This window comes from Mycetomoellerius zeteki, unplaced genomic scaffold, assembly GCF_001594055.1.
Source record: "Mycetomoellerius zeteki isolate Tzet28-1 unplaced genomic scaffold, Tzet1.0 scaffold96, whole genome shotgun sequence".
NCBI lineage: Eukaryota > Metazoa > Arthropoda > Insecta > Hymenoptera > Formicidae > Mycetomoellerius > Mycetomoellerius zeteki.
The window spans coordinates 76,871-99,549 of NW_017257999.1; the positions used below are offsets into that span (position 1 = coordinate 76,871).

General features: G+C 35.0%; 3 protein-coding genes across 5 annotated transcripts in view; 2 read left to right on the forward strand and 1 right to left on the reverse strand.

Moving 5' to 3' along the window:
* The window catches only part of LOC108730770 (uncharacterized), a 24,418-nt gene extending 19,099 nt beyond the window's left edge, over positions 1–5,319 (forward strand). Inside the window, exons 13-17 of the mRNA XM_018460694.1 lie at positions 26–87; positions 148–192; positions 884–1,000; positions 1,061–1,169; positions 2,545–5,319. Coding sequence (XP_018316196.1) covers positions 26–87; positions 148–192; positions 884–1,000; positions 1,061–1,169; positions 2,545–4,559 — 2,348 coding nt within the window. The 3' untranslated portion in view covers positions 4,560–5,319. The remainder of the gene's footprint in view (positions 1–25; positions 88–147; positions 193–883; positions 1,001–1,060; positions 1,170–2,544) is intronic.
* Positions 5,320–10,766: 5,447 nt separating this feature from the next.
* Positions 10,767–17,147, forward strand: LOC108730774 (upstream stimulatory factor 2). 3 transcript variants are annotated; one of them, XM_018460702.1, is made up of 6 exons: positions 10,767–10,901; positions 10,993–11,044; positions 11,143–11,515; positions 11,588–11,737; positions 12,222–12,426; positions 17,090–17,147. In XM_018460702.1, exons 2-6 carry the CDS (start codon positions 11,010–11,012, stop codon positions 17,122–17,124), a joined length of 798 nt encoding a protein of 265 aa, XP_018316204.1. In that variant the 5' UTR covers positions 10,767–10,901; positions 10,993–11,009; the 3' UTR covers positions 17,125–17,147. The 3 variants fall into 3 exon arrangements, 2 of the variants coding, with proteins under 2 accessions (XP_018316204.1, XP_018316203.1); XM_018460701.1 differs by having other exon boundaries at positions 10,768–11,044; XR_001936986.1 differs by lacking the exon at positions 17,090–17,147 and adding an exon at positions 13,299–15,471 and having other exon boundaries at positions 10,769–11,044; positions 12,222–13,197.
* The window catches only part of RhoGEF3 (Rho guanine nucleotide exchange factor 3), a 203,627-nt gene continuing 196,916 nt past the window's right edge, over positions 15,969–22,679 (reverse strand). Inside the window, exons 17-23 of the mRNA XM_018460695.1 lie at positions 21,403–21,503; positions 19,222–19,544; positions 18,538–18,909; positions 17,943–18,305; positions 17,601–17,814; positions 17,113–17,355; positions 15,969–16,897 (exon numbers count right to left, since the gene is read on the reverse strand). Coding sequence (XP_018316197.1) covers positions 16,752–16,897; positions 17,113–17,355; positions 17,601–17,814; positions 17,943–18,305; positions 18,538–18,909; positions 19,222–19,544; positions 21,403–21,503 — 1,762 coding nt within the window. The 3' untranslated portion in view covers positions 15,969–16,751. The remainder of the gene's footprint in view (positions 16,898–17,112; positions 17,356–17,600; positions 17,815–17,942; positions 18,306–18,537; positions 18,910–19,221; positions 19,545–21,402; positions 21,504–22,679) is intronic.

Consider the following 22,679-nt stretch of genomic DNA (forward strand, 5'->3'; position numbering starts at 1 on the left):
GTAACAGTAACTGCTGCTACTTCAGATGTCCCGGTTCCACAAATTCAGCAGCCGTCAGAAATAGTACCGATTCAGAAAATCAAAAAGGTAAGTACATTTTAATTAACTATTGTTTAAAAAATTTAATATTCAATGTTATTTTTTTAGGACATTGTCCCTAAACCGAAAAAAGCTCCCGCTATTAGACGAAAAGTATGTATATTTCGTATCTTTATTTTTTATTTATTAACGATTAATTATGAGCAGGGTTGGCAAATAACGCGTTACTTGTAATGTCGTTGCCGTTACAAGTTACTTATATACATTTATCAGTTTTCGAGCTTTATTCCTCTACTAAAAGAGAATTCTGACATCTTTTTTATATTTAGTGCAAAAATCTGCATGTAATAGCGTTTTTCATTGGCAGAACTAGTGCGTACTCAGTGCACTTTAAAGCCGTTGTAACACAAATCGATGTAAAGATGTATGTTTAATAAAAATTTATAGAAACGAGTTAAACCGCGAAATCCTCAATACATTTTATTATGCTATTTGAGAAAATATACTTTAGGCATTTTCAACTGATCTATCTCATTTTTACATTCAGATTAGAGTAGTGTACAATAGCTTTAATGCGCACAAGTTCTGCCAATGAAAAACGCTATAATATTCTATTAAGTGTCAAGAAAAAAAAATTAACGAAAAAGTACTCGTTATACTTTAAGTGACGGTAACAGTAACGAGTTACTGTTGCAAATCAATAACGAGTAACGATAACGAGTTACTTTTTAGGAAAAAGAATGGTAATGGTAACGCGCTATTTTTATGAGGTAACATTGCCAATCCTGATTATAGGCGTTCATTTTCAAACAATATTAATTTTATCAAATTTTATTCTTTACAGATTATTTATGGTGGACTTCCAGACGAAAACAAACAAGAAGAAGAAGAAATATTAGGCAGACGGACTCGAGGACGAAAAATCAATTATCGAGAAGAAATGGCGTCAGATAGCGAGGAGGTGAGTGATTTTTAACTTTAACGAAATTATCACGTGTATCAAATCTTGATTATTTTACAGGAGCTGAAAAAAGCATTGATGATGAGAAAGACTGGTGAAAGCGAAGATGAGTACGTAATGAATGAGGCTGACGATATGAATGATGATGGAGAGAAGGATTCTGATTCAGGTAACATAACATCTTTATATTTTTATAAAATAAATATCGTACACAAATAAATCGTAATGTAACCAAAGCAGAAGCAATTTTTTGCATAAAATAAGCCAAATGTAAATAAAATATTTCACAAAAAAATTATAAAGATCAGAAGTAAAATTTAATAATAATAGGTAACGAACTAGATTATTGTGTGCTAAATTTTATAAACAAATTTGATAAACAATTAAACAGACTTTTCCATCTAGAATAATCAGATCATTATCAATGTTAACAAAAACTTATTATTTTGTACGGTATATAATACAAATGTCGAACGACAGTTAAAACAATATAGTTTTTAATAAAGTCGTTATGTGACTACACAACGATTATGAAATAAGGATCCTAAACGGTCAAATTAGATTTTTAGTAATGAAATAATTCTGTGTGAATTTATTACATACATACATGTAGTCCTTAAACTGCGCGCCGAAATTATTTTCGGTTTTGAAAACGCAAGACGATTGAACTGCTATAGTAATATCACAAATTAAATTGAGCAATTTAATAATTTAATGTTTATACATGTGGTCATGCGTACTTCTAAATACTCGTATATGAGTTATTGCGAGGAATAATAAGGAAGCCTTGATGGTCTAAAGGTTTAGTACGCTCGCACGGAATGTTAGGGTACGTTCCGAGTTACACATTAAATACATGATGCATCATTTGTCCTTGTTGTTCACCAAATAATAAAGAAGGATAAAACGATACATCATGTGCTTCATGTAATGGTGAAATCACACTTTGCGGAAAAGAGAATGCGTCATTGAAGCAACCAATCAGCGCTATTCCGAATAGCTGATTTTATAAATTTGAATTATGCTGACTTTTCCTTAAATATAGTTTGACGGTTTATTTTTTATATTCTTTAATTAAGATATTTTATCTTTTTTATGTAAATAAATATCCAAAGTTATCTCCAAAATATATTCTAATTAATTTCAGCTATAACTGATTATGAAATTGACTAGAAGAGGAATAATTTTATTCATTTTACATTGACTGACGAGAGTTTAAGCAGTATAATAGCTATGTGTAAATTAAATAAAGTGCATTATCCATGCATTTTATTTTATTTACACATAACTGTTATACTGTTGTTAACTTTCTATCTATTATGACTTGCATCTGAGATATAATAACGACTTACTAAGATTTTCTAGCGATTTAATAATGATTTAATTAATTTTTATATTTTTAATTGCCGCGTTCGATATTGGTATTATACAACTCATTTTTTGAGTTACAAAAGAGAAAATTACTATAATTTATTAAATATTTCATGTAATGTACAAATAAAAATAATGATTATGCAATTATAGATATTGATTGAATGTTTTAGGAGATAATTATATTCCTAAGAAGGATGCCCTAAAATTTAAGAAGTCACCGAAGACAAAGAAATCACGTAATAGTAAGAGCCCTGCAACAAAACGTAAGTCATTATCTGATGACGTACCGAAGCAAAGAAAGAAACCTGGACCGAAGCCAGGAAGCAAGAACAAAGGACGTAAGCAAAAGTTGACGGATGACATGGATGGAGACATGATTGGCACAGTTATGGACAATCCTATTGGTGACATAGCATCTAAAATTGATGAGAATCTTCCAGATAATGTAGGTCTGGCAGGCACGACGATGTCAGTAGCAAGCTCGTTTACCGGAGACGTTCCTGAAGGTTCACTGACAGGTCTTGGTGCTGGAGAACTGGCTGACCTAGACGATGAGCAGCTCGAGCAGATGATGATGGATGAAGAGTACGGACGTCGGCAGCTGGAGCTAGCGGCAATCGAAATAGCAAAGAAGAAGAAAAAGGAGGAACGAGAAGCTAAGAAGTTGGAGAAAGCGCGTTTGAAGGCTCTGGAGATACTGGCGGCAGAAAGGCAGAGAGATCCTAACGCACCCGAAGGAACGGACGGTGAGGTGCCCAAGAAAAAGAAGCGCGGACGTCGCAGTAAAGCTGAGATCCTCGCTGAACAGATGCGCAGGGATGGTGCGTCAAATCTGGGCATCGCGCCGGCTTCAACCATCGGTGGAATTGGCACGCCGGATGGCGTGAGCAATATGTCACACAACATGAATCCTGGTATCTTATCTACGGGTCTGACGCCGGAAACAGACAGGAGCATCGAAGGACACATGCCTCTTATGACTGGACCGGATGGACAACTTTTCAATCCGGATGGCACGCCAGTGAAGCCAAAACGACGAGGTCGCGGCAAAGGCAAGAAGACTCTTGCAATGGAGGCGGCTAGAGCCGCGGAAGCGGCAGCTAAGGCCGATGTTGGTTTGATCGGCATGGGTACTGACTCGAATTCAGACATGAAACAGAACGATATACCAAACATTCTTCCTACGCCAGGTAGTAGCACGTCTGGTTCGGCGCCCTCTACACCACCAGCGAGTACCGTGCCTACACCAGGCCCTCCATCAACGCAATCGCCAAATTCGCAGCCAGTTTATCCATCACTACCCGGTCAACAGTCTTCCGTCATCACAAGAATGCTTCAGTCCCAACCGGTTTCCAGCACTCCACAGTCATTCACCGCAGCAGCGGCAGCGATGGGTCATAAATATTTCGGTGGACCCAACGCTGGAGGACAGATAATGGGCGGTCCACGAACGGGATACGAGATGCAACCACGTGCCAGGATCCCGTCCCCTTATAGACAGGCGGGTCAATCATCTATGCCACCGCATTTTGCCGCGGTCAGATCGGGTACGCCACCAATGCGTATGCGAGTATCCGGGCCGCAAATGTATCACACGCCACACCATCCGATGGATCCATCCCCATCGGGTGGCGGACCGATCTCCATTACCAATAGAGATCGTAGTTCTCCCTTGACGCCCGGCGGACCGGCGATGATTCCACCATCGGCCGGCAGTCCACTGGCCAAGGGCGGTCCGACGCCGCCACCACCACCTCCACCATATGTGCGGGGTGGTCCACCAATGGCTAGGTTTGCCGAGAATCCTATGGGACCCAGGCATCAGATGCCGCCATTTACCAATGCCTCGCCTGTAAATCACAATATGCAGCAACCTTCACCACCTCCCAATCGACCGCCCGGTAATTTTTCACCGTATCATCCGCCTCCGCCACCTAATTATCACTACGGTGCCTATCCGCCGCCTCCGCCAATGTCTACAGCGGACGATGCAGCTGCCTACCAGAGTTCGCCGTATCCCTCGGAACATTTCTCCTCACCGGCAGACAACCAACCACCGATTCAAGGACCGCCTCAGGCACCATCGCAGCAATCGCATCCGAATGATGAAGACCATGGCACCGGCGAATTTGGCGGCCTGGTATCTTACTTTAGTAGCCAGAGAGAGGACGATCTCGATTCGTAGCATGAGTGAGAGCTTGGCCAACCCTAAATCATTAGGTAGGGGGAGCGTGCCCAGGTAAGACCGCAACTTTTGCTACAGAGGGAAAAGTGGTAACGTAGACGCACGAAGTAGAACACGAACTTTGGATGATCTAACTTTTCAAGGACATTAGTGCGTATGTCACGTGGAAATAAAACTATAGAGTCTTCCTCTTCGTCCTCTAAAGCAAACAGTTGTCCTGTAATCCTTGCACTTCTTACGCCGCCGGAGGCAAATCTAAGGTTGGCCAAGTGTAGAGCGAATGGAATCATAGTGACATGGCGGAGCTTATTTTTTAAGAGTTGTAAGTTTTTCTGTAATTACTTTTCAGTTTAATTGAATTTATATGCAACGGCGTACGACCGCAAAAACTTTAAGTGAAGACATAACGGTCGTTTCGTCTATGATGAGGCGAAAGATCTGACCAGAACCATTTTTTACCATTATTCGTTATTATAATCCGCTGAAAATTCAAATGAAGTTATTTCCAGAAAGTTTTAGGATGAGAATGAAATATTCATTCTCCGCGAAGTGGTAGTGTGTCCTGTGGAAGAAAAAAAAAATGAGAAATTGATCATTAATAATGACGAGAAAGGAATAAAAATTATCGAGTGGTTTTGAACGACATCGTTATTAACATGTACATATTGTAAATATCCCGTAAGTCCTTTAGATTATGTATTACATGTATTATATATACACACAACACATGCAGTCATGCAAAATACTATAAAAATTAGTGCGGAAAGGGCACAAATGTAATATTTAAATTTAATTCAAAAGAATGATATCTGAATATTATAAATTAACAAACAGTGTGACTATTACTATAATTATTTATAAAGAAAAAGATTAAGAATTTATAATAGGCAGTATATTGTATTTTACAAATTTTACTTGATAATTCTATGAGAAACCATTAATATAGTTATATTGAAGAACAGGAGGCTGCTTTAAATGTATCCTATGTGAAAAATAAACAGAATGGATTTTAACAAAACCAGCAGTTAGCGTAATTGACGATGCATGGAGAAATTTTATTATGTCATGGTATGCATTATTTACATAATCCTACATTTGTATAATTTTGATTTATTCAGACATGTGCAAATATTTTATGTATATCGCGCCGTCTTTCAAACAAATATAAAAAATAGAATTATATATATATATATTATTTATATGATATAATAGTATAAATTTTTTACATAATTATATAATTTGGAATAATTATATTTTTTGAAGTAATTTTGATTTAAAAGTAGTCTATGTTATCGGTGTGTATGATGCGTGATTTAAAGGACAACTGACTCGTTCATACTACCTGATGTTTCTTTCTGCACTCCCACTTTGTCAGTATCTATATCCTTGTCTATCATATTTACATTAAGTGTTGTATATGGTCTATCTGAGTCTGGATTTAATCCAATGTAAAAACTATTTTCACCGGAGTGATTATGATGTAGATAGAATGGTCGGTCGATATAAATGTTCGAAGGGTATTTTGAAAAAATGACTATCAAAAATCTTTTTTGGATCGATTTGACCAACATTAATTAATTTTAATGTTAGTCAATTCTGATTCTTTCTAATAGTCAAAGAAGATACATAACTAATTAAAATTTGATGTATTTTCGATCTCTATATTACGTGAATAATTATATTAAGGCCAAGTATGTGAATATCGGCCAATCTTGAGTGCAGGAAGGAAATCGAGACAGATCGAGATGTCCACTGGACAGACGCAGATGTACTGGTGGCTGGTAGTAAACTTCGCTGAACGCAAAGTTTAAGTTTCAATTTTTCAAATATTATAGATGATCATGACAGCCTCCTGCTCTTTAAAGTTAAGGCTGCTAGTGGCCGCATGCGACGAAAGAAGAAGAAATCATGTATCTGTTTAGTTATCACACGTACATGCATACCTAATATAAATAGAAGCTATATGAATAAACAAGAAAAGAATATTACATTATCTTAGGATTAGCTTGCTTGGGAGAGTTTCCTTTACTACGTTGAACGTTTTGCGACCGAATCGAACGGTTACACACATATACACGTATGAAACACCCACAGACATGTACACAGACTCTACATGCAGTATAATGTAATAGAGGGGTTTACTACCACTAATTTTATTATTTTTACACCTATTACGATGTATATCGATTGTACGCAGTTCGATGTACAATCACTATTGTCTTCTTCTTTAGGCACAGCATGTCTTTGGGGCCGCTGGTTCTTAGGCTGCGCCTCGAGGAACCAGCTCTATCATGAAAGCGATTATTGCTGTGTGCTCCAACAAACGACACAGTGCGACACAGTGATCATGTCATCTTTGTTTAACATTGGCAAACAACAAGGATGTAATGATCCATTGCGTTACACCGTGTCATTTGTGTCGTTTGTTGGAAAGCACGTGCTATCTTCTTTTTCTTTAACGTGCAATCGGCAGAAGTGATTGACCTGCGATCTTATATATTGATGATGATTCGTAATCATAAAGATGTATTTGATTCAAATCGGCAATTGTATATTCAGTGAGATTCTTTTTTGATCCACGACCTTTTGTAATATGTGCATCAGTTACGAGCAATTAATTAGGAGCGATAATTATTTAAAAATTTGACTGATTCAGCGCACTAGTGACCTGTATTTTTAAAAAATTAATATTAATCTGAGAATTGAGAAAGTGAAATTTGTATTTTCTCGAATTTTCAAAGAAATGTATCGAGCTCGTTGGTGCGCTAAATCATTCTTTGTATTGTCAAGCGGTATTGTTCAGATAAGATGAAGATCAGTAAGGATCATTGATAGTACAGAATATCTTTATAAGTACATATAGATATTGAAATATATGCATTCAATTCAGAGAATTTCGCACATTTTCTAAATCCATGTTTTTTTATCCGTGACATTGCATTTAGCGAAATATTCTCTAATATTGATACATAAATTTATATATAAATGAATATTTCGCGCGAACGTCTTTTGATACGTAACAGTTGCTGCTAACTGTCAAAAAATTGAATAATATAAAATGCGACATAAGCATAGTTTGTTTCTAAATTTGCGTGAAAATGTTAGAAATATTATCATACGGTTCACTTCTCGTTGTCTTTATAGTTTTTTTCCTCGAGGCGTAAATTAGCAAAGTGGCTCGATAAGACAATAGTAAACATGGTGCAGTTTAGCTTTTTCTTTTGATAAGGGTCTAGACCAAACGCAATTATATTACATGTTGTAGCCTAAATAAAAGAATTTTCTAATAAAATTCAATATATTGAAATAATATTGTCGAATCTTTTTACTTTTCTTTCGCTTTTACTTTCTAATCCTTTGCCTCGTCCTTTATATTTTTATACAATATAGAATATAATTTTTAATAAAAGAATATCTTTAAAAAAGACTTTACAAAGGTAAAAAAGATACGCAAATATATAAATGTATTAAAAAATATGGAATGAATTATTTTAAAAAAGCTTATATTTATACACCTCGAGTTTGTTTCTTTATGATTCCATTGATTATTTTAATCATTTTGAGCCTGTTTCATGCGATTTAAAATTTATATGAAAAGACAATAAGTTAGCTGCATATATTTTTAAATATATTAAATCGTTATTGCATATAATTTTTGGATTGCATATAAACGTTAGACAATTGCACTAACATCAATTTTTTACATATTTTTTAATAGATTTTTATAGGATTTTCTAAGTTCTTTTTTTTTGAATGATATGTACTTAACTAATTGTATTGATCTTATACTCATTAATTTTTATTTGTATTTATTTTTATACTTTTTTTTAATTAACTTTTGAATAAATATAAGTTTTTTAATATTTATTACATACTTTTAAATGCATTTATGTTGGGTGAAGTTGATTATAAGTCGTATTGGTTAAATCGTACCTTCATTGTATTTTCTAAACAATCTAAACGGAACATTTTTTCTTAAAGGTGACAACATAGATGTGACGATAATATGATTCAAGTACTGTCATTTTTGTTTTGTCTTCAAACGGTCCATTTACAAGTGACATTTAAAATTAATTTTGTTCGGAATTTGATCTAAGTTTTCGTACAATTTACCTAAGATGTTATTAGTGTAAGATTAGTAATTGAATTATAGTGTACTACTATATGTGTTATAATTGATATTTAAACTCTTTTCGAGTACATAGTATCAAATTAACAAAATATTTCTAAGTTATGTTGTTGGCAAATTCGTAAAACCAAAGAAAGTACATACTAAAATTGAGTAGTTGAATAATACTTTTTGTAATTATATTTTGATATTTGTGTATAAGAAAAAATATGTTTGTATTGAGCGTCTTTTTAAGATAAATTACTCTAAAAGTTATTTATAGATATTATTTGTTGGATTTAAAAAAAATTTAAATTTTTCTGTGTAAAAACTAATAATTATTTATATTAATTACAATATAATTATTATATTATATTATATAATATAATTTAAATTAAATAAAAAAATAATTAAATTAAATAAAAATAAAAAATTAAATAATTTGAATAAAATAATTTAATAACTTTAAACAATTTATTAAATATTGTTTATTTAATAATTGTTTTAATTGGAACATGATATTTTCATTTCATATCGTATAAATCTTTTAAAATTTGTGGTATGTCTATCAGCGATGCGTTTTCGATTTCTATCACCAGAGAGAGAAACCTGAGCCATGTCGTCCTTTTTCCTATTACCGTCGAAATCGCCTGTACATATATTTTTTGACACTATCGATAAAATCGCATCGTCAAAAAATAGATGTGGTTCGTGTCTGTACTAAATTTTCAGGATAGAATCGATCTGTCGGCGCTTATTGAACAAACAATTGTTCTTTGTCTGTTGTATCTAACGGATGGAAAATCGTGAATATAGCGAAGAATACAATCAAAAAATCGTGGACATTACCGACGGGATCGTGGACATTGGCATTTAGGCCGCGGGATCGTGGACACCGTGCATTTAGGCCGCGGCCTATACAATACGTGTCCTTGTTTATCCTGTAAGTTAAACAAAGACATCTATCGTATAGGTCGCGGACTAAGCGCACGGTGTAAACGTAGCCATTGGCTACGTAGTTCAATGTCCACGTGGACATAGAGGCGCTTCAAAATAAGGTTGCAGCTAAATCCCAGGCATAACCGCTCTCAGGCTTCTCTCTGCTTAAAACCGTTATGGCGCGGTCCCATGGTGCGGAATGTATACGCAATACGGAATTGGCGGAACGATGTCCGTCCAATCACAAGCATTCCGTCAATTGCGCTCCGCCAATATGTCTTTTCTAAACCAATCACGAGCATTCCGCCAATTCCTCATTGCGCCAATTCCGCATCATGGGGTCGCACCATTACACTTTCACCATGGATTTCTCTCTGGTTGAAGTGAAACAAATATACGTTTGTCTCATTTCAACTTATTGCACCGTGTGTGTGCACCAGGGGGTCGATTCTGTACCTTCAAACAAGGTGAAAATGACAAAAGTGAGCAAATTTACTAGTTGTTGACCAATGAAATTATCAGTATTCTAGTAAATTTGCTCACTTTTGTAATTAGGTCTGTTCGCGTTGCTTGCACTTTTGGCACTCGGCATCTTCGCTTTCTCTCTTTTCAAGGCCAAATATATATCTATCTCATTTTAAGTGCAAAAATATTTGGGGATTTCATGCAACGCGAAGAGACCATCGACATCTAGAATGGACCGCTGATGGCAATGGTGGGGGTAGAAAGACGATTAGAGTGAGAGGCAGAAATAATAAGATCTTCTTTCTCTGTTTACTGAAGCCTGATTGGTTGTTGGACTACTGTTGGATTAACAACAACCAATCAGGCTTCAGTAAACAGAGAAAGAACGATCTTATTATTCCTGCCTCTCACTCTAATCGTCTTTCTACCCCCACCATTGCCATCAGCGGTCCATTCTAGATGTCGATGGAAGAGACCTATTTTCACCTTGTTTGAAGATACAGAATCGACCCCCAGTTCAGAGAGTGCAGCAATAAAAAACAGACCTAGTATTGCACTAATTCAGAACTAGTTCAGAATTTTTCTTCGAAAAAAAAAAAAAACATGATCTATTATTTCGCTACAAATGCTTTGAAGGATTTGATGTATCAATATCAGAAGAAAGAATTTTACAAATTGACTAATTAAAAAACGCTTTAAAGCGTTTGTAGCATTGCGTTGACTTCATCCCGTTGATGTCTGATTGGACGAAATTCGTCCATCCCCACCCTATTATGCGCAATGCTTCACCTTTAGAATTCCACCATGTGTAAATCATTATAACAATACCGGTTCGTAATGTCACCTGTCACTTCTTCGGTATAATTACTACAAATACTCCAACGCGTTATTATTTGTATACCAAATTGATGATCATAAAAGTATTGCCGCGTATCAAAATGGAAACCAATCATTTTGATACTATTGACGAAAGGTATAAATATTTTTTAGAAGTGCTGCTTTGTGTCTGTCATTAATACTGTAAATATATATATTTCTTTTCTTGATAATGAAACAACACTCATGTTATAGTGCAAATGAGAATGTAATAGGAGCCGAGACTGTTGATGTGGTTTTGGAAGAAGCTGAGATAGTGGATTGCGATGCTGAGGAACAACAGGATGATGACATACAGTATCACCTGTATGCGATAAACAGACGTAACAATACAGTAGCGTACAAAGTTATGCAGGTCAGCAACGATAGCAGAGAGGATAATGAAATTTCAATAGCCACTCCTGTGAATAATACTGTTCAAGTTTTGACTGCACCATTGAATGGACAATTATACGTACTCAGTAATAGCAATGACATTGTAACGTCAGAATCCGCTAAAGCAGTTGTGCCTAGTGTAGCTAAATTGCATATAGAAGGATCACAGAATATTGTAACCACTGTAAAGAAGGTAAGTTATTTAATATTACTGATACATTTTACATTATCGTTATTTTTTGTTTAGAAAGATAATTATATTTAGAGGGATGAAAGACGAAGGGTAACACATAATGAAGTTGAAAGACGTAGAAGGGACAAAATTAGCAGTTGGATTTCTAAGTTGGCAAAACTCTTAGCAGATTGCGAGCAGTATATGGATGAAGAAGACACAAAACCGAATTTAGAAACACTAGTAAGACGTTTGTAAATTCTTATTAAATAAATAGAAGGTTCGTTAGTTGCAAATCAATATAAAAAGGACAACGGCTAAAGATGGGAATAAATTATTTTACTATTACTTAATTTATCATCTTTAATATTTATTCGTTCTTGACTGTTGTCCTTATATTGTAAATTCTTAATCTTCAACTGTCGTCGTGGGTCCATTGGATCTTTATCAAATTTTTCAATGTCTATCAAAGTCTATTAACATGCTTTACATGAGGATCAATACTAATTTTTAGTTTTTATTATTAGTTTCGATTAAAAATGGGTAAATGAGAGTCTAAACATCAAAAAGATATAATAAAAATTTTTATAAGATTTTTATAAGATTTTAAGGTTTCTTCACGACGTCGGTGAAGGGTTATATCTATATTTGTCTCTTAATCATTTTTTATATTTTGTGTTATAATATATAACTTATATTATTTGTTAATTATAATATTAACTTATAGAGCAAAGGGGGTATTCTAGCACGAGCTTATGAATACATTATGGAATTAAAAGATGCTCCGGACAAATTAACCCTTAGCTTGAATGAAAACGTGCTGTTAATGGAAGAAATTGATCAACTGCAACAAGTCATAACTGAATTAAAAGACGAAAATTCACAATTGAAAAACCAAGTTTCAAAACACGGAGATGTAACTATACTCGGTACTTAAATCTTTATAAGGATTAAAATGATTCCTTGTTTATATTTTCTGTTGCTGATATAAATGAACATCGTTATGACAAGATGGAATAAGAACACACATGGACAAATATAATAGTTATAAAATGTTTATTTACATATTTGTAACTCAGCATATGTATATACAGTGTCCCAAAATTCGCGACTCAAAATACTATGGCAAGAAAGTTTTGGAAAAGTTAAATAAAAAGTTATTTGTGAATTTTTATTTTAAGCAATAGATTTTGAGATACAAGAATTTAGATATGGCCAATTACAGATTACCTGTGTATTAATAAGCGCGCTGAAAGGCGCGTTCACCAGCGTTCACTAATACTATTGCAAGTACAATTCGTAGACAGGTCATCTAAACGTAATCTGTAATTGGCCATATTTAAATCCTCATCATCCCTAAAATTACTGCTTAAAATAACTTTTTTACTTAATTTTTCGAGAATTTTCTTGCTATGGTATTTTGTGTCGTGAAATTTTGAACCACCTGTGTGTAATATATGCGTGTGCGCGCGCGCGCGCGCATGTGTGTGTGTGTGTGCGTTTGTATTTGGAAAACCATGACAATCATTGTATAACATTCTATTGTACATATTGTAAACAATAATTAGCGAACAATTAATTTCGCAATGACGAATTTAATCATTTTGACGATGATTAAATTAAAGAAATATACAAATATACAAAATGATATCACCGTTTAATCAGTAATCAACTATATGAACGTCAGATATATTGCTTAAACAGTAAGTTTCACTTAATTACTACAAAACGTGAAGTTATTTCTTCTAACAAGAAAGTAGGTCTACAGTATTTACACTTACAAAATACGTCTATATATTTACAGAAAACAGCGATATCATGCGTTATCTGTGCTTTTCCTCTTGCATCGTTAATGTAGCGCGAGCTCGCTACGGAAAAAAAATGAAAAAATTTTCTGCTTCATCATCAGAATGTACGCACACGGTTATCAATATCAAATCTCAGGGAAAATATAAACACGTTGTATGTAAGCAACTGCCTAAATTATAACAATAACGCTTAATTTAATACTTATTGCTTCGAAGCGTTTTTCCTCAAGTTTTGTGCAGATCCTGCTTGTATGACAGTTTCTGAAAAAAAGTGGGAGGGAGGATAGTATTCTCCGAAATATAAATTAATCGGTATTGAGATTACATTAGATATGTAATTCACCTGTCAATACATGAGAGAGCTCGTGAGTGCAAGATACGAAATGTTCACGGATTTCGATTACTTCTCCGTCGTGACAGTGCAAGTACAGTTTTGTGAATTGTTTGTGAAAAGTTGTGTTTACTTGTGCATTACACAATATCATGTCCCGTAGACAACACGAGTGTCGTCAAAAGATGCCTGTAAAACTTATTTAGAAGGCGTTCCTCTGAAGGATGTCTTTTAGACCTGCGTGTTGCTCGGGATCTTTCTGCTACTTATTTTTAACAAGTTACGCCTCTTCCTTATACTTATGTTGGCCATTAAAGCATTTTATATATTAGCGATACTTATTAAAAAAATCACATTCGAACTAATGAGTCATTTCTTCTATAAAAATAACTCTGAAATGAGTTGGGTCCAGCAACAAATTGCGCCTCTCCTAAGTCTAAACATCAACAGGCTAATGGTCTCTCTGTACAGTAGGAATCTTGATCCATTCTTTTATCATTATATTGTCCTCGTCGTATATAGTAAATTACGCTGTCAGGAAATAAGTAAAAATATACTTTTCTGTGTTATACAAAACGTAAATATCGCCTCGCCCATACTTGTATTACATCCCTTTAGACACAAATATAAAAAAGACAGAATAATCGCGTTTGTCCCTCGTATGTATGTAGAGAGAAAATCGAAAACGCACCGATCTCTTCCTCTATTAAAGACCGGATCAAACAATTCTAATGAACGAAGACGTATTTCTTTAAACTTATTGGCAGTGTTGGAAACTTTCAGAATCCGTGATTAAGTCGCTAAAACTGCAAGATCGAACATTTTGTCAAGGGACCGCATAGATAATATGCACAATTAACATAGAGGTTCTGCTGGCTGACAGATATTTTCTCGTTGCTAGATCGTGCATCTTTCATACAAGAGTAGAAAAAATTGAGAGAGATTCTCTCGATCATCTCCTTTTTCCTCTTTCTTTCCTCTTTCTTTCGTCTTTTTTCTTTTAAAAGCTTTGCGCTTTGTATCGCAGTTGAATAAGGAGGCATGATATGCGAGTATTTACATATCTTGACTAATCACTTTTTTTTCATCTGTATGAGTAATACTGCTATTACGTTGTTCCGCGAAAAAACATAAATTTTATTTTTTCTCTCCTTTGCTCTCGCATTTCATCTCTTCTCGTTTTTTCCATGTCCTTTCGCCGTTCGCAATTTCGTACAAACTATTACAAATATTACCATTATAATGCGAAATAACGAACATTAGTTAGGCAGTAAGAGTTACCTTGTATAGCTCACTGGAGATTTTCTCTACAAAATACATCTATATTTTCGTTGAGAGAAAAGTGGTATGCGGAATCGCACTGATCAGAATTTCCTCGCAAAATCAATATGAATTTTGTGATCGAACTTGCTAACATTTGTGCAGAACGTGTTATTACAAACAATTATTTCTCGTTGTACATAAAATTGGTCGAAAAAATTATTCTCAAAATGGTCAAATAATCTAGACGAAGGCGAAGCTCGTTTAATTCAATTCAAATATTTCCTGATCGATCCCGTCGCATTTCTCTCTCAAGATTACAACCTCAAGGTTTCCTCTCGAGGAAGCATCTCGGTCATCAGTCTTTCGATTATCATAAAAAATACAGCCGTGTGACGTACCATGCCAGCTTTACCACTCAAAAAGCGATTGCGTGTGTAACAATACATCATATATGTATATCATGTTTTCATCGGTGTTTATCAAGAATTCGCGATGAAGAATGACTAGTACTTTCTCTTTAGTACTTCATAAACCCGCTATTGACTTTATGTTATATTTATTATCTACCAGGGTTGGGTAAGTTAATTTTTTTTTTTTAACTAAGTTAAGTTAAAGTTAATAGCCTTGAAAATTTAATTTAATTAAAATACAAGTTAATCCATAATGAAATTAATTGAATTAAAAGTTAAGTTAATAAAAAAAAATAATTGGAAAGTTAAAAGTTAAATTTGATCCGAACGAACAACCAAAAAAAAGAAAAAGAAAAAGTTTGACCATTTTACATAATTTTTCGTATTTTTCCTTTCTCATGTCATATTTATTAAAGAATCTGATTTTTGTTCACAAGTAACGATTATACAATATAAAATTACTAAATTATAAACTCATTATCCTCTCGCATTGTTTGAGGATTGATTTAAAAAAAAATCAAATTAAAAGTTAATAGTTATTGATAAAATGTAACTAAATTAAGTTAAAAAGTTAAAAGTTTAAAATGTAACTAAGTTAAGTTAAAATTAATTAACTTTTTAACTTAACTTTTATCTTTTTAACTTAGCTACCCAATCCTGCTATCTACATCTCTAAATGTTTCTCTACTTTTCTAATCTACCCTCATGTCCGCTATTAATGTAATTTTTAACGTCAAATATCTACAAGATCGATTATACATCTTTTTCAGCTTGTAACAAATATTTTTCTTCTTCGAAACGTTCTCTCTTTGAACAGTGTTTCTCGGACTGAGCACCGCCGTATACGTAACGTCGAAGATGATCGAACATTGCTTTAAGACCTAAAAATTAGGGGAGCACCGATTCGAAGACTCACAAAATCCTGGTTAGGCATAATGAGCGACTTTTGCTTGCAAATATCTAAATTGGACGATGACATTTGATAGAGACAAACGTCTGTTTTCGTGAGAGAGTAAATGAAAAATCGTTGGAAGTTTCTTCTATTTTCCTCTCCACGGACAATGATCAAGATCGGTTGATAGCGATTACTTTCCCTGCCTTGAAGAAGATTCGAGGTATACTTCGTAGGACAAAATCCACTTATGAATTAACACCTCCGTGCCGTACATATGACGAGGCGCTGTTCATCCTCGGTCCTAGCGATTAGTGGTTCGTTCATCGATCCACGAAGAATAATTTCCACGATTTGACCGGTTGCAAAGTGAGCAGTATCACCCTGATTGGAATATCAGTTAACAAAGATGTTCTCGAGTGTCTGCTTGCAAAGGTTTCTAAGTTTCGAAGCAACCAATATCGAGATATCTCGCGCCAGGATTTCGATAGGACGATGCAGCGTCATTAGCTACAGCTTACAAGTCAATATACGGTACGAAGGTAGGCCTGTCTCAGGACGGTTGAAGCCGCGTGCTTTTCTTACTGCTACCAAACATGAACCAGGTCCCGACCTTCCGTCCCAACGAATTAGTGGTGCCTTGACCACCGACCATTGTCGTGGGCATCTCGTACGCCGACTCCCTCTTATATGTTTTATCTGCAACATCGTTAAATTAATATAAGATAAAACAAGTCTCGATATCGAATAAGTCAAACTAAATCGAACAAATAAATACAAAATAAAATGCGAGATATTACAGTGAAAAATATTCCAGAGAGAAGATAAAAATAAAATTGTAGAATTATAAATTTGTTTGAATAAATTCTAATTTTATTAATATGATTGTAGATGTCACAGTGGCAAATATTTACTGCGAGGTTTGATCGGTGGTCTGTTCTGCTGTCTGTTAGCGGCAAGCCTGGCAAGTTGCCTAGCTGCTGCTGGAAACTCCAGTCCATCGTTTCTATCCTGAGCCACTAGCCTTCGTTCCTCAGCCATCGCCGCTAGCCATCGCCGTTTCTCTTCCGCTGTGCGGCAACAAAAAAGCAGCCATTTGTCTCGGACGCAGCTGTATACCTTCAGGCAATGTCTCACTGTTACTCCCGATTGAAGATCTACGAAGGAAATTGATTATTAATTTGATATATCTTCATTACAAATCGTGATCAGTTATACATCGTATATCCCACCGATTCTATTTTAATTATTTAATAACGTGCTTTGCTATGATGACAGTAATACACAAAATGAAAATAAAATAATAAAATTTTATAAAATTATAAAATTTATGAGTTATTACTTTCTTATCGTAAAAGATATAACAATTTAAATGATCGAGAAATGCCATTAACAGCATTACCTTTTCCATCAGGCACATCAATGACTTCGCTAGTGTCGAGATAGATGCGACCTTTGTAGACGTAAGTATTACGCTTGAGAATGTCCTTCTTGCAATAGACCAGTTGATGATCAAAAAGGAATAACGTAATATTGTTCGTCCACATGCCGGTCTTCACTCTCATCGCCTCACCTTGATAAATAAGTTGTGACGAAACTTCTATGAGATCCTCACCCTGCGACCGATTGTCATCAATATTAAACATATTTAAATAAAGCTCGCATTATTCAGGTAAAATCAGTATTGTAGCCAAAATATAAATTTCAAAGACAATTTGATTTGAAACTATGAAAAATGACATACCTCCCAACCTTCTACGCGCAATTGCCATGCGGCTAATTTTTCCAAACTTTCCATCCGCCTTTTTCTTTCGTTGATCAATACCGCGACGTCTCTCATCGCTTCCAAGGCCTCCTGGATCTTGTGATAATCCGGATGATCGGTCTTCGTATATTTCAGCAACTCCGCCAATTGAAGAGGATATTTGCATATTCGTTGAATGGGAGTTAATAAATATCCGTCTAAGGGGATTTCTATGAGGCCCCTCATCAATCGACAAGCCTCGAAAAATTTGCTATAACGATTGTGCTGATAAAGCTCCTGCAACGTTGCGGTGGCCATTGGGTGGCTGTTGCAGTATTCGGAATACATGCGAAAACCTGCCCTCTGAAAAAATCAATAGCATCTCCTTTTTTTTTTAACTTTTTTTTTATCTAAAGGTATATAAATAAAATTCTTTCTAACGTCTCTTCAATTTTCAATATATAATCCAAGAAAGTTAAGATAATGACATACTTAGAGACGTATCGATTAATTCATTATTCGCATAAATATAATAGAATTATCAACAAAAAAAATTTAATATAATGCTAACATGATGAAATTTGATAATGCTAACATGATTGAGGAAGCATTCGCCAACGCAGCTTTTGTACGGCGCGTTCCAGTCGATGCGATCTTCGAGGTCCTTCAAGAATTCGGATTGAAAGTCTAGGAGCTCTTCGAGGTTGATAAAGATCGTCTCGATCTGCTCCTCGGTAAACATGTCCGTGCGCCTGCGACATTCCGCGATGTAACCCTCAGCCACGTCGCGCAGAACCTTGACGAAATCGCGCTCGGTCTGGACAAGCTCGCGGACTACGCTAGTCCTCACTTGCTCGTTCGAGAGTAGGGAAACGCTTGTCCGTCTTCTAAGCTGAGTACCCGAGGACCCTCCCGAAGCCATCGCAGCCAGACAATCCTCCACCGTGTCCTCTTGGCTCACACGCAACTTTACAAACAAATTTATTTTAACTGAGTTTATTTATTATATATACGTTTAGTTTAATTTAATTACGTAATTAAAAATTCGGTAATTAAAATAATCACAAAGTTAAATAAAAATAAATAAATAATTATGATATTATTACTCGAGATAATTCTAATAGAGATAAAAAATGGCGTGTGTAATTCGTTGAAAAATTATTATTAATATGATAATTATATTGTATACATATTAATTATTATATTAAATATTTTATGTATTAAAAATAATATTTATTATTATTATAAAAATCGTATGGATTTATTTAAGGATATTTACTCTGACAAAAGCGGCAGGAAACCATCCATAATCTCCTCTGCAGCTACCCCACCACCAATCCCTGTCCAGGGTATCGAGGACGTCGATGACATCCCCAGCACGAAAAGCTAACTCTTCCGACTCCATTGCCACATGATCCCAAACGGCCTCGGCTAACATGACAATTTCCTCATCCATCATTTGCTCAAATGATTTTTTTTTATCCGTCAAGGAAGCGATCGAGGATTCGGAATCAGACATCATCTCATCGTCTTCTGATGTTCCGGCTCTTCCATCCTGCTCGTCCTCTGATAGCACGTTGCCACCGGGTAATCTCGCGCCTACTTTTTTAGGAATAGAATTTTGTTGTAATAGAAATAAAAAAAGAATGTGAGCACACACATACCCTTAAACAGATTGCCCAAATATTAACTCAAATTTTAAACAAAACGTGGTTGAAGAGATAAAAATGGAAATTAATCGGCACATATATCGGTAATATACTGTTATTTTTTTTAATAAATACAATTTCTTTACAAAATTACAAAGCGGATATTAAGGGATACTATCCCCTGAGTAGTCACCACAGCCATATTGAATCATGACGTCAGAAGCGAGAAATGACACGTTAATTTATGTTGCATCCCATTTGTAAATAAAGACAATTTGAATAAAATAAAATGATGAGATTGCTTTAAAACATTTGTAAAAATCGAAAACTATGCTTATTCCTCTGAAAGTCAGTTAAATAATCGTAAAAAGTGATAAAAGGCACGGGAAGTGCTTTTATTCAATGCGCATGCGTAGTTTATTTTCACTTACACGTGATACCTTTTATCATTTTGTACGATTATTTACTGATTGTCAGGGGGGATAAGTATAGTTTTCGTCGATTTTTACAAATGTTTTAAAGCAATCTCATCATTTTGTTTTACCCAAATTGTCTTTATTTACAAATGGCATCGCAACATAAATTAACGTGTCATTTCTCGCTTCTGGCGTCACGATTCAATATGACTATGGTGACTACTCAGGAGCCCCAAAAATATAAAAAAATAAATCAAACAAAATTAACTTTTTCAAAGAAATATCTTTTCATTTAATTCTTTAATATAAATATTTTGTCTGAACAAAACAATCGATTCCTACAAAGCGTCCTATAACGTGAACGACATTTCGCTCCGTTTACGCTCGTCGAAGGAATCCCTCTGGAAGTTATTGGGACAACAAGTACGTCAGCCCCGGGCCAAAAACCGTCCATTGTGCAGCTCTCGGCGTGAGCGGAAAAAGAATGAAACAGTAGTTTTCATGAGATTCCTCGAGAGAAGGTAACCAAGTCCGCCGGAGTATCTCTCTTAAGTATTCAGTTAACCGCGTACGTGCGAATTGATCGCACCCTCGAGAAGTCATATCTTCCGCGGGAAGGAGAGCCACGTGCAAGAAAATGCTTTTACTAGGTTCTCCGGCAAACAGGGTTCCTTATTTATTATTATTATTATTATTATCGTAAAACAGAAACGTTTCCACACGAAGCAACGTTCTTACAGGGATGAAACTGAGCATGATTATTACATAGGGACGTCCCATTCCTTACTCTCGCACAATTTAGCTTTCCTTCTCTTTTCTTTCTCTTTATTAAGAGGGTGCATTCGATGGCAACATGATGTGAATGTTTCAACAATATCTTTACGAGGAATGCATGCTAAATACTCTTCGAGGTGATGTCTAGAGAGAAACTGGTGATCTCTGTGGTATACAGTGCACTAGATGTCATCGAGGATTTTCTACTGGCGTGTAAACTCTGTCCACCCAGCAAACGCGTTCTGACAGAATCCCTCTAACAATTCCGATGAAAATATCTTTTCGAATATTTACTTAATAAAAATTATCGTTAAAAAGAATCTTGGTTTCTATACCATTCTCTTGCGTTTTTCTCTTCGTCTCAATTTTTTTACATTAAATTAATATAACGTATCTTGTAAAAATCTAGAACGATTAATTTAAAAATAATATTTCGAATGATGTGTAATTCTTCTCGATAGAGATGATTCAAGAAGAGACGTGCCGTCTCTCGTATTTTACAGACGATAAGAGAATAGTCTACGCGTGTGCTTGGTAGACAAGACGAGAGGAACGTGATCTACGTTAGAGAGCTCGAAGTCTATCTTAAGTTAAAAGGTCAAGTACGATGATGATGTTTACCTGCGGTTTTGGCGCGCATTAGCGGCGAAAGCTGATTGATTCCCAGTGGCTGGCTAAGCGACCGCCTCAAATTTGTCCGAGAACTCCTCCCTTTCGCGTTACTAAAGAACGCGAGAAAAAGAAAAAAATGTTAATTCGACATCAATTCGTTTTTGTACCGCGTTAACGTGCGGCGTATCGAGCGAAGGGATCGACAAAAGCGTGTACTCAGGTATTAAGCATATCGGTACAACATTCAGCAACAGATTACAGTATAGGTAGGTATAATATGTATATGTATAATATATATATAGAGTACAACACACGACAAGAGGTATGTATATATACATATGTATATATACGTATGTTACGCGTGGCACAGATCAACTTTTTACTGGAGGAAAGATTAAAAGAAGGTGGTTTGTTATAATACCCGTCTACCTACCACTGGTCTCCCTCGATTTACTGGAAAGGTTCGAGAAGAAAGAATTTTAAGTTTTCCCAAGTTGTCACTTGTTTTTCGGGGGTTGTTGATTCGAGATGTGGGAATCGCAATATAAGTGTCGCGTTTGTGAGAGGAAGTTAGAATTGTTATTGATTCGAAAATAAAAAAGCAGCGAGCGAGCGAGCGAGCGCGTCAGGCTACAGTAGGTATGGCCGTGCGGCTAAAAAGAGCGGAATTAACAAGCGATAAATCTTTTTACTTCGTATGTTTCTCTTTTCTTTTAACGCCTCCTTGACACTGCTAGCTTTTTCACACTTACAGAGTGCGAAAGATTATGCTCGCCTCGATTCTGGAAACCCAAGGAAACGTTGCTTGGATCTCAAATATATATTTTAACTATACTATAATTATACATCTGTCAAATAGAATACAACTTTGAGCGTAAAACAAAGATACTTAATATTTTTAAAAGCTTTAGTTTGGTATTTGAAAAAAATGATAATAAAAGATGTGTAAAATAATAACATTATAAGATAATATTATGCAGAAGAAAGCCTCTATCAATTACAATTCTATTTAAAAAATCTTCTAACTTTTTTTAGATAAAATACATTTTATAAAGTAGCATACAACAATTTTATGTATTTTATGCATTAAAAAAGATACTCATACATTTTAAAGGTTTTAGTTTGAGTTATTTGAAAAAAATCACATAAAGGAAGATGTAAGATATAATAATATTGCAAGATGATATTACAAAAGAAACTCTCTTTCAATTGTAGTTCCATTTTTTAAATTTTATAATTTTTCAGACAGAGATATTAAGAAAAGTAATATATTTCGTAATTAAATC

Excerpts from the sequence above, each read along its gene's own strand:
- LOC108730774 (XM_018460701.1), top strand. The coding sequence starts at position 10,980 with ATGATCATAAAAGTATTGCCGCGTATCAAAATGGAAACCAATCATTTT. Across the intron at positions 11,045-11,142 it reads TTTGATACTATTGACGAAAG|TGCAAATGAGAATGTAATAG; the intron begins GTATAAATATTT and ends CTCATGTTATAG. Across the intron at positions 12,427-17,089 it reads AGATGTAACTATACTCGGTA|ATGTCACAGTGGCAAATATT; the intron begins CTTAAATCTTTA and ends ATATGATTGTAG.